The 12,350-nt window shown below is 43.8% G+C and overlaps 1 protein-coding gene across 3 annotated transcripts in view; it reads right to left on the bottom strand.

The window, feature by feature from the left end:
* ANO6 (anoctamin 6) overlaps positions 1–12,350 on the bottom strand; it is a 108,595-nt gene that overhangs the window by 27,015 nt on the left and 69,230 nt on the right. For all 3 annotated transcript variants that reach the window (XM_053256478.1, XM_053256479.1, XM_053256480.1), the window contains one exon: positions 1,638–1,715. In XM_053256478.1, coding sequence (XP_053112453.1) covers positions 1,638–1,715 — 78 coding nt within the window. The remainder of the gene's footprint in view (positions 1–1,637; positions 1,716–12,350) is intronic.

Raw genomic sequence — 12,350 nt, 5'->3', positions numbered from 1 at the left:
GATCTACACAGAACTAATTCATTTGGAGGGATGCAAGACACATACAGACAATGTCAATGATAGCCAGCTCCTCTTCAGGATGTGACAACCCCAAACACAACCCTAATTATGTTTTTCAATTCCCTGCTTTGTGTAACAGAACCTGTTTCTTGTTGTCTGAAGTGAATGTTAGCCCCCAACAATTGTCCTAAAGTATGTTTTAGTTAGTGGAAAAAACAGACATCAATGGCTTACAGTGGGTTAGGCTCTAGGACCTGTAGTATATCACTGTTTTTCTTTTGAGGCTGCTTCCTTGGGCCTTCCACAATGTTACATATTTTTTTCATGGTTGGCTTGACTTCTTTTACTTTTAATTAAAGCAGCAACAAGGGGAAGATTAAAGAGCTCCCAGCTTTGCTCTCTTAACTGAAATGAAAAAGCGAAAAAAGGTCCATTCATCTGTGACATGATATTGAACCAAATGACTGGAACAACAAGGCTGAAAGGAAGTAAGAGGGAGGGCGGATTTATCTTCAAAATAACTCACTTTGCTTTCATGGAATGGAACAAGGACTTTACTCAAAAATGCAGTTTAGAGAAAGAAGAGACTAAACTTTCAGGCAAAGATCTGCAAGTTCAAAGAGAATTTGCCTAAGAGCACATCTATATCCACAAGCATCTGTCTTGCAGAATCAAATGTTCATTGAATAACAAGTTTTATATATGCATACATGCTATTTGGATCCATGGAATGACAGTGCATCTGTATTCAGGGGACTGGTGAGAAGGACTGAGGATAACTTCTTACGTTACCTGGAGGCAAATGTGTGTTTCTGCCGTGTGTCTGAGAGCCATGGACATTCAGCTTCCTGGCATGTGTATCTCTATTTTACAATCAGCTGAAAAGATGTTTTGCTATGCACATACATAACATTTTTAGGTGTACACATAACATATTTTAAAAACATACCTTTAAAATATAGCCTGTGGTGGCCCATAGAATCAAAGAAATCAAGCTGAGAAATTTCATGTACAAGATGTGTCAGAAGGTTAGAAAAGGATTCAGAAGCTGGGGGATTAAACTGGAGCAAGGAGGCAGAAATCCAGAAATGGAGCCATCAGGAGGGAGTCCAGCTGTACAAAGACCCCTGGAATTTCATACAAGATAGTGGAAGGAAATAGGAAAAAGGAAAGGGAGCAAGTCTGGAATTTTTTTTTAAAAAAAAGATGCTGGCAAGTCTTAGGAGGAAAGACCAGGAAACATGTCCTTCTTAGAGTCGGTTTAAATGGAACAAGGCTTACAAGGCACAATCCTTTCATTTTCTTGTACTGCCTCAGAATGCATTTGGCAGATTCCCCCCACTGCGCCACCAATTGTTCTTTGTACAAAAATAGTCCACCATGTGGAAGGTTTTGAGATGCTAGGCTAGAAGACTGCTTTCTAATTTTGATGTGGGGCGGGTCCTTAAAAAAAAAAAAAGTCCCACATAACACTGGGATGGTATAGTCATGTGAAAGGACTGCAGCACATGATCACCTGCTCTTTAGAGATCACTTTGCTCTTTACATCACACATCATGCTGATGAAACTAAATAAAACACTAGCAATAGTTCTAGTAGCAGTAGCAGTAGCAGCAATAGTATAATAGTAGTTTTACCCAGAATAAAACAGCACTTGTACAGAAGGTTATCCTTACACACTTTCCACAGGCTGTGTATGGGACATGCTCTTCTTTCTGTAAAGAAAAGGGATCAAGACAGGATTATTTGAACCATCATCGTTATATGGACATTTTCTTCATGTGTTAATAAAATACCTCTGCACATTTCAATGAGGCTGTTCTTATGATCAGCCAAAACCGGACTAAGGAAGCTGATCCCGGTCTTGGCTACTTGTAAGAGTCATAGGCAGCTGCGTGGCTGCCGGTGGCACTTTGGCGGTAAACCTGCCTGTGCAGCCATGCTCTTAAATGAAGTTAAGGGAGCTCTCGCTCACTTAACCCTATTTCCCTGCTTGTGTGAAGTGCCTGACTCCAGCCTGTTGCTGCTGGGATACCCATAAAAGCCATTATGGAAGTTCCGAGGGCCGGCGGACACATCCCATCTCCCAACTGTCCGCACTGCTGGGGGATGCCAGCAATTGTCTGGGTGGATCATCCACCTGCCCAGGGAGAAACGAGGGATTTTCTGCAGGGACGTAAGGGTTAGCAGCCTTCCTCCATGGATTCCCTCAAGCCCTTTCTCACTAATTGTGAGAAAGGGCTCAATGTTTAAGAAAGACAAGATTTCTGATCTGTCCCTAAATGAAGATTTTAAGCTAAACGACTGGCTAGCCATAGTTCACCATGAATGACGTTCATTCTGGCTAGTTCTTTAGGTTAAAAGTGTCACCTTTGACCTGTCAGAGCACTGAGTCAGGTTTTGAAAGGTTTCAGATGGTTTCCTACATTATGATTTCATATGTAAAGACCAGAAGGAATTCCACACAACCAAGGGTATATTGGGCTTGAATTCCTGAAAAGGAAACTCCACCCCCTGCCCATGCCACACAGCCACACACTTTTTCAAACTGAGAGACCTTTGTCAGCAAACTGAATCTGTTTTTCAAAGAAAAAACCTCCGCTAGTTATGTCTAAACCCTAAAAGAGTTTGTAGATCCTAGCCATAGAATGATACTGGCATTTTGTAATGTGAGAATGGCTGCTGAAGGTTGTTGGTTTTTTGGGGGATGGCACTGTACATGAAAGTAAAAGCTCAAAGGAATCAGCTGAAAAATTGTGAAACTATTTTCACATTATAAAATACCTGTTTCTTGTTCACAATAAAGGATCTCTATTGCTAAAATGAATTATGAGAAGTAGTCCTTAAAGCTCAACACTAACCATGGCCAGATTCACATGTACTGTTTAACTGGAGCTAAGTATTGCTGCGGTTTCAATTTGTAACTCCAGATCGCGCTGCAGAAGGTCGTCAAACCAAACTCACCAAACTCCATTTCCAGGAGAGGAGAGCCCTTTCCTGCTGCTTGGCCTCCAAGGCCGATCTCAGCAAGCTACGCAGCCAGACTGTGGGCAAAGGCCACCACGTCAGTGGAGCAGCCGTGATTGGCCATGATCTGAAAGGGGACGTGCTCATGCATCTTTGGAGTGTACAACCCCCACGCAGCAGAAAAAGGGCATTTAAATCCCTTTAAATGCCCTGCCATGGCACCACTTCTTCTGGCACTGATGGCCCCCAAAGAGCCCTGCACCCTGACCGTCCCACACAAACACGATTTCAGGGGCAGGGGTCCAGGGGAATATTTCCCTAGGAGGGGAGGGAGGGGACGGAGGGGAACACTGAGATGCCCTAGGAGGGGATATGTGGATGAGGGAGGGCAAAGGATGCTGGGGATGCTGTGGGCTATGTCCCACCGTAACCTGGGAAGATGTTGCGAAGAGCTACCCTGGCAAAGTAGTGCATGTAGACCCAACCAAAATCCTGCTGACAGGTAGCTTGCTGCAGAGCGGACTAGTCCTTTCATGAGAGAGTCCTTTCATGAGACCAATGTGGCTGCAAGGCTGCTGTTTGACCTTCGGACTGCGTGCTTATGATTTGTGACCTCCATCCAAGGGGGTCCTACTTGTGTGGGGCCCCCAACTCTCAATGGTAAAAACATTAGAACTTTTGCACTGCCAACCTCCCTGTCCTTCCTTTTGAAGCCTTGCAAGTAACAGAGGATGTGGACGCTCCATGTTTTGACCGCAGCTGCTTGGAGGGAGCAGGGGTGGGTAACCTTCCAGCTCATTCATAGATACCGGGTTCGGTTCAGGGTTACGCTGTGTGCATATCTGCTGGTGCGGGGAATTGTGGGAGAGGGGAGCCCCTGTTTTGAAGTTACCCCAGCACAGTGGGGTCACCGTTTGGGGGCAAAGGGTGTACATGGCAACATGGGTGGATGGGCTGGCAGGGGGCATGCTCTGACAGCTATTTGGCGACAGTTGCCAAGACAAGGAAAGCATTATTGGGTTTACCCATCCACATTGCTGTCCTCTACATGGCAATCTTGCTGAATACAGAGCTCTAATGGCTTGGCACTCTTGTGAGGGAGGTGTCAATGGGAGAAGGGGGTGTCTTCAAGCTAACCTGGATGTCTTAAAGCCAACTTCGATGGCTTTAAGAGGGGTTTGGATAACTTCATGGAGGAGAGGTCTATCAACGGCTACTAATCGGAGGGCAAACTCCAGCCTCAGAGGCATGAAGCCTCTGAATACCAGTTGCAGGGGAGTAACAGCAGGAGAGAGGGCATACCCTCAGCTCCTGCCTGTAGGCTCCCAGTGGCATCTGGTGGGCCACTGTGTAGAACAGGATGCTGGATTAGATGGACCTTGGGCCTGATCCAGCAGGGCTGTTCTTAAGTTTTGCCATCTTGCAGTAGTTGTACTTTTGCTTGGCATTTCTCCCTCCTCCCCTCTGATGGTTCTTCTCATGAGTTGCTTGGGAGTGCCCCCCATGGCCTGGCTCTCTCATGAGTGAGCGGTCCACTTTGGGTCAGCATCCGTCATCGTCATGCATGGAAAAAAGCTCCCTTCACTAGAAGAATGCTGATCATGCTGCCAGGCCCTTCTCATGAGTAAGCTGGGGAGCAATCATTCCCGATAGGAGAAGGGACTCCCCCCCACTACTAGCTCAACATTGTTGTACAAAGAAGATATCCCTATCCAACTCCAGCACAGTACCTCCAATGACTGTTGCTGGTGTCTATCTTACATTTCTTTTAGATTGTGAGCCCTTTGGGGACCGGGGTCCATCTTATTTATTTATTATTTCTCTGTGTAAACCACCCTGAGCTATTTTTAGAAGGGCGGTATAGAAATAAATAAATAAATCAAATAAATAAATATCTTTTCTTCTCAATAATCCCTGCTTGGGACTGCCTCTTAAAGCAGGCCAGGAAACACACACACACACACGCACCCTCAGAAAAAAATCATTCACACGGATGGGGTGGACCTCGGGTAGGGACCTTTAAACCCATTCAAAATTCCCACACAGTGGCTTGCGTCATGTTGTATGCAAATCTGCGGGTGCAGGGATTTGTGGGAGAGGGGTGCACTGGTTTCTAGTTGCCCCAGCACAGCAGGTTTGCCATTTCAAGGTGAGGGCAAGGCTGTACACGTCCACATGGGTGTAGGGGCTGGCAGGGGCATGTTCCAACAGCAACTTGGTGGTGGTTGACAAGACAGGGAGAGCAGTTGCCGGGGTAGCCATCCACACAGCTTTCCTCCATACAGCATCCATGCTCACGATAGAACTCCCAATGGCTTGACACTCTCATGAGAGAACAGTCTGAGGGACATGGGCACTCTGACCCACTGCTGCCACCGGTGACCCACCCTGTTCATGAGGAACCATAGGGAGGACACGTTCCCCCCGGGGAAGGGGCTGGGACCCTTTCCCAACACTTTCAGTGTGAAAAATAGAACCTGTCAGATCCAAAATCTCTCCATGCGCCTTCCTCTTGGACCCAACCCCAGGCAATCTCCCACCACTAAGTGTTCCCCTACCATCTCCGTGATGGGGTGCCCTGCTTTTGTTTCCACCTGGAATGTTTGTGCTTGTGGACATACACCACTGTCACATCCTTCTTGGGGAGCAAAGCACTTAGTGCCCATCCTGTCACCACCACCCTCCCACTTGACAGCTGAAGGGAGCAAGGGACAGCGTGGGAAAAGGGGATGCACCCATGTGTCTGTGCCACTCGAGAGGATGACAAGCCTGCAGCAGCATGAGCCGGCATCCCTGTTGCCAGGCAACTCCATAGCTGCATGGGTGACAGGAGGGGTGGGGCTGGTTCTCCAAGAGGCAGCCACCAAGGAGCACTGCTTGCATAGAGCTTCTAAATGCCCGGGCAGGTCTGCACTGCAGCCTCTATGATCGCAGCTTGAATATTTATTTACACAGTCAGACAGGTGTTATTGACTCGTTTGTTTTATCTGGACATCGAGTCCTTCCCAAGGACCTAGGATGGCTGAATTTTATTGTCAATGTTGTTGCTGTTGTTATAGATATTGCCGCAGAATATAGGCTCTTTCCAGTAAAGCTGCTTTTTGTAATTGGCTGATGGTGATTTCTGTGGCCCCTATGGTGTTGTGGTGCTCTTCAAGGTCTTTTGGAACTGCACCCAGGGCGCCAATGACCACTGGGATTATTTTGGTCTTTTTCTGCCACAGCCTTTCAATTTCAATTTGTAGATCTTTGTATTTGGTGATTTTTTCTATTTCCTTTTCTTCTATTCTGCTATCCCCTGGTATTGCTATGTCAATTATTTTGACTTGTTTTTCTTTCTTCTCGACTACAGTTATATCTGGTGTATTGTGTGGCAGATGTTTGTCTGTTTGTAGTCGGAAGTCCCATAATATTTTTACATCTTCATTTTCTTCAACTTTTTCAATTTTATGTTCCCACCAATTCTTGGCTACAGGTAGCTTGTATTTTTTGCAGATGTTCCAGTGTATCATTCCTGCTACCTTGTCATGCCTTTGTTTGTAGTCAGTGTGTGCGATCTTTTTACAACAGCTGATTAGGTGGTCCACTGTTTCATCTGCTTCTTTACAAAGGCGGCACTTGCTGTTTGTTGTTGACTTTTCTACTTTTGCTCTTTTTGCATTTGTTCTTAGTGCCTGTTCTTGCGCAGCCAGTATTAAACCATCTGTTTCTTTCTTCAAGTTGCCATTCTTAAGCCATTGCCAGGTCTTGGTGATGTCTGATTTTCCACTTATATTGTGCAAATATTGACCATGCAGGGGCTTATTTCTCCATTTTTCTGCTCGGTTCTTGACTTGTTCTTTCTTGTAGGCCTGCTTTCTTTCATTGGTGTTGAATAGTTTCGTGTTATTGACCATTTGAAGTGCATATTCTTCACTGTCCTTGATATATTCTTCAAGGCCTCTTTTCTCCTCCTCTACTGTTTGATGGACTTGCAGCATTCCTCTTCCAGCTGAGCTGCGAGGGAGGTGTAGTCTATCTACATCACTGCGGGGGTGCAGAGCATGATTGATGGTCATTATTTTCCTGGTCTTACGATCTAGCGTCTCTAGCTCAGCCTGGGTCCAGTCTATTATTCCTGCAGTGTATCTGATAACAGGTATAGCCCAGGTGTTTATGGCTTGTATGGTGTTCCCACCATTGAGTTTGGACTTGAGGATTTTTCGAACTCTCCTGATGTATTCACTTCCAATTTTTCTTTTAACTTCAGTGTGTGCAATGCCCAGCCTGGAGAATGCCCAAGGTTCTTTCTCTTCCAGGTTCTTGATCTTGCTTCTATTGGGCAGTTCTATTCCTTCTGTTTTTGTTATTTTCCCTCTGTTCATTATTAATGCAGCACACTTGTGTAGACCAAACTCCATTGCTATATCGCTACTGAATATACAGACAGTGCTTAGCAGTGATTTGATTTCTGACTGGGACTTTCCATACAACTTCAGATCATCCATGTACAGCAGATGGTTGATTTTACTGGATGTTTTAGATGTTTGGTATCCGAGGCCTGTTTTGTTGAGTATTTGTGAAAGTGGGGTCATGGCGATTACAAACAACAGAGGGGATAGTGAGTCCCCTTGAAAAATGCCTCTTCTAATGCTAACCTGTCCAAGTGTCTCACCATTGATTGTTAACTGTGTACTCCACATGCTCATTGCTTTTTTTTATAAATATCTGAATGTTTTTGCTGACACCAGTGGTTTCTAAACATGTTAGTATCCATGTGTGAGGCAACGAATCTAAGGCTTTCTTGTAGTCAATCCATGCAACACTTAGATTGGTTTTTCTTCTCTTTCAATTTTCTAAAATCATTTTGTCAATCAGCAGCTGGTCTTTTGTGCCTCTGGTGTTCGGGCAATTTCCTTTCTGTTCAACTGGAAAATGTCATTGTGAATAAGAAGCGAAAGGTATTTTTAAGCTCATGTCAGACAAAAGCTTACAAATTGAAAAAATTACTCTATAATGAATAATTATCTTGTTGAAAACAGTGAGAGAAAAAATATTGGCTTTTTTCATGAAAGAATGCTGAAAACAATGCAGCTTCAGCATTTTACCATTAGTTTTAGCTATTGTTTATCACAAGATTCAGGAAATTTAGATCTACTTAAGTCAATCAATTTGTTTAGAAGGGGAAAAACATCACACTTTCTATGAAAAAAAAGAATAGGTATCTGATCACCATAATGACAGCTTAAAGCAATTTGCCCTAGGCAAGATTGGCAACTGAGGAATATTTCTGGTTGCAAAGATATGCTTTAAAATATGATTACAAATATATGTCTGCAACAATGTAGTAAGAACAAATCTGTTTTCTTTTTAGCACCAAAAAAGGTCTGAAACAAGGTTTTCATATGTGAATGATAGAACAAGAATATTGTATTTTGGCATCTACCATGTTCATAAAAATTACAGTGGGTACAAATCCACAGCCATCATTTGGTTTATGAAAGATTTCGAACAGGGCCCTGGTGGATAAGTATATTGTTGCTATGCTGGGATATAGAATGGAAGGGGTAAGTTATTTAATTAGATCAACTTTCATTTCTGCCAATTCAAGGTGCTTGCCTGACCGCTAAAAGTCTTACAAAGTCTGGGCCCTATTATCTTGGGAAGTGATTCCCTAGGGTTCTGAGCCATTGATTTATTTTAAATGTATTTATACGCTATCCCTCAATACATGTATTTCCAAGGTGGCTAACAAAGATCTGCCAATGAGACATATGGATATTTCTTCTTGTTTTTGATGTATCTTTGAATTGATTTTTACTGTTCTAACTGGATTAATTTTAAATCTGTATGCTTTTTTGTCAACAGGTTTTGAAAGTTGGTCCAGAAAAAGTGGCTGACATTCAAACACACCCACACTTCAAGGGATTGCAGGAGGCTCAGCAACCCCTTCCCCCCTGCATGCACACGGTTGTGCGAGAGCCATTAGAATTGCAAATGCTGCTCATACTCGAAAGGGCTCTGCAAGATTGGAAACATGTTGCTGACTTTGAGTTCTGTGTTTCCAATCTTACAGAGCCCTTTTGGAGTATGAACAGCACTTGAAAGTCTAATAGCTCTTGCACACAGGGGTAGGGATGTGCACAAACCTGTTCAGAGGCCCTTTTACAGGCCTCCGAACAGGTTCAAACATTGGGCAGTTCGAAGGTTCAACGGTGGGGGGGGGATAACTTTAAAGGCAGGGGAGGGTGCACTTACCCCCCTGCCACATTTCTCCCACCAGTGCTTGCTGAAAAACTGGTCCGTCAGGGCAGCAGCATACCTCTCTGCTGCCCCGTCCACTCCTAGGATGGGAAGTGACAGGAAATAGCCCACACATATTTTTCAGTGAGTGCCGGTGGGGGAAATGTGGCTGGGGGTGGAAAGTGCATCCTTCCCTGCCCTTAAAGTCCCACCCCCGCCGTCAAACTGTTCCCCTCCGGTTCCATGCACATTCCTACACAGGGGTGTAGCTATAATTGAGCGGATGGGTTCAAAGAACCCAGGCTCCCCAGCTCCTGTGGACCACCCCAGCTCCACCCCTTCCTATTTTCTTCATTATCTCCCTCACTCCGAGGGGCCACCAGAGAGAGGGGTGAATGAACATGGGCCCTCTCTTCCCTAGCTACACCTCTGCTTGCACAACAGTTTGCATGCAGGGGGAAGAGGGACTTGCTTACATGGTATGCATTGTAGTCATGGGATAACTCTCGTTATCATTACAGGTAGTGTCAGGCCTATGTTGCAGTGTGTTATGGAAGCAACTGCCTCACTCCCAATTCCTTAATGATAGGTCCACTCTTAACTCTAGAAATTGTAACTCAATTGTTTTTACATTGCTACAGGAAGGCACTGTAAACAATCTCTGTTCACTTTGTGTTCCTCCATATAAATTATGATGTGCTAGGGCATATATCCTTTGTGCCTTAAGTTATAACTGTTGAGCCTTATTTATTGGCAGCAAGACGTTCCATTTGGAATAGTCTCTCTTCTGACATAGAGTTTTGATATGAAAAATTTACTAGGTAATTAAAATCAGCGGTTGTCTCTACTCATTACCTATATTATAAATTGTGATTTAGTATACAGTACGGTACTCAGAAAATGCTAAAGAGTATTACCCAATTGCCTACTTGTGTCCTAAACGAAACTCCCCATTATCACTCTTTTCCCTGAGGATACAATCACTCATCTGTATCAAAAGATCATTTTGTTGCGTGCACTCTAGTTTCTCCAATAATTATCTGCAAAAAAGTTCAATGCATAGTATAGAGAAAGTCGGCCATCTCCAAGATGGCAAAAATCAACATAATGACTAGAAAAAACAAATATGGTGTTTATTTCGTGACATTTGTAATGGCAATCGGTTATGTGTTATGTAATAATCACTTAGATGTCTTCTAATAACGTCATCAAAGACAATGTTATTACATGACATCTAAGTGAAGTAAGCCTCTGACCTTTATAACAACCTTGATGCAATTTCAATTTTTAGCCTACTTTCTTTAAGGAAAGATTTATGAGATCACCTGGCATTCTCTCTCTCTCTCTGTCCCTATCAACTTTGCAATGCCTGGACCAATATGAACCAAATTGGGTATAGTTGTAGGGACATATCAATGGCATAATTTGTAATGATGTCATCCACCCTGATTCAAGATGGTGGATGTGTGAACATTTGATGCAGGCTAACTTGTGGACCGTCTTAACTGATTTGAACCAAATTTGGTACAATTGTAGTGGGTGACACATGGAGACCCCTCAACAGTGTAGTTTGTGATGATGTCATCCACCCCAATACAAGATGGCGGACACATGAATGTTTGAGGTTCAAGTGGGCTTACTTGTGAACCACCTATCTGATTTGAACCAAATTTGGAACAGTTGTAGAGAGGGGCACCTCAATGACATGGTTTGTGATGGTGTCATCCACCCCATTCAAGATGGTGGAGGCATGAATGTTAAAGGCATAACTGGGCTTTGCCTTCTTGTGAGCTGCCTAAATGTTTTGAACTAAGTGTGCTAAAGCTGTAGGAACACATAGGGACAGCTCAATAGCATAGTTTGCAATGATATCATCATTCAAAATGGCAGATGCATGAACATTTGAAGTACAAATAGGCTAACTTATGGACTGCCTAACCAATTTGGACCAAATCTGGTACAGTTGCAGGGACACATAGGGACACCTCAACAGTGTAGTTTGTGATGATGTCATTCACCCCAATTCAAGATGGTGGATGTGTGAACATTTGCGGTGCAAGTGGGAATAAATTTGGACCAGATTTGGTACAGTTGTCTCACTTGCTCCCCAAACGTTCATGCATCTACCATCTTGAATTGGGGTGGATGACATCATCACAAATTACAAGTTGTAGGGACACATACAGATACCTCACAGGAATAGTTTGTGATTATGTCATCCACCCAATTCAAGATGACGGATGTGTGAACGTTTCATGTTGAAATGGGCTAGCTTATGAACTGCCTAACCAATTTGGACCAAATTTAGTCCAGTTGTAGGGAAAGTGAAAGGAAAGTAGGCAGATTAGTTCTTACCAGCACTACTTGTTCATGTTCAGAGCATCTTTCAGCTTTCAACTTCTGTCATGGCTCAGACTTCTGACTCAGAAGAGTCAAAGCAGGAGGATTCACCTGCTAGTGAGGGCTCAGAGGCACAGCAACAGGATTTGGCAGGGAGACCAGACTCTGGACCTGAGGATTTGGAACAGCTGCCAGACATGATTTCTGAAGAGGAGAAGCCTGGGATTTCACCTGTCTTGAGAAGACATCTCAAGAGGCAGGCTCAGTGGGAGTCACGCAGGCGCAGGAAATAACAAGAAAGGAAGCAGAAGTGCTGACTCAGGGAAGCCTGATTGGCTGCTGGTTCTCTTGAACCATATATATTTAGCAGTCTGTCAATTGCTCAGATGCTGCTAGAAACGTCACTGACTGCAGTCCGTGTGCTATTCTGAATTCCTGACTTTTCTGAATTCCAGTTTGCCCTTGTTTATGCTTTCCTGCTTTGTTCTGTTAATTCCTTGTTTCTGGTGTTCTTCGCTCTGTGTTTTCTTTTCAGTTATTACTCAGTTATTGTTAGAGGGGGGTACCTAGTTCAGTTCAGGGGGACTTAATTCATTTACTATTTTCTTTGTGAGCCTTTTATTTTCCTTTGTGTAGCTTCGCTGCTGCTTTCTGTTAACCTACAGGGGGAGTACTGAAGGGGGTTGTAAACCCTGTTGGGTGAGCCGAGCTAAAAGATTTACAACAACTTCTAAAAACTGAGGGCCAACTAGACATGACATTAAACATGTTATTACATCCTTATATATTTTTCTGTGTAAACCACTTGAAGAACTTTGTTG

The sequence above is a fragment of the Hemicordylus capensis genome, chromosome 5 (genome assembly GCF_027244095.1).
Source record: "Hemicordylus capensis ecotype Gifberg chromosome 5, rHemCap1.1.pri, whole genome shotgun sequence".
NCBI lineage: Eukaryota > Metazoa > Chordata > Lepidosauria > Squamata > Cordylidae > Hemicordylus > Hemicordylus capensis.
Note: the sequence above shows the minus strand (reverse complement) of the source record. Positions and strands in the feature narration are given on the sequence as shown.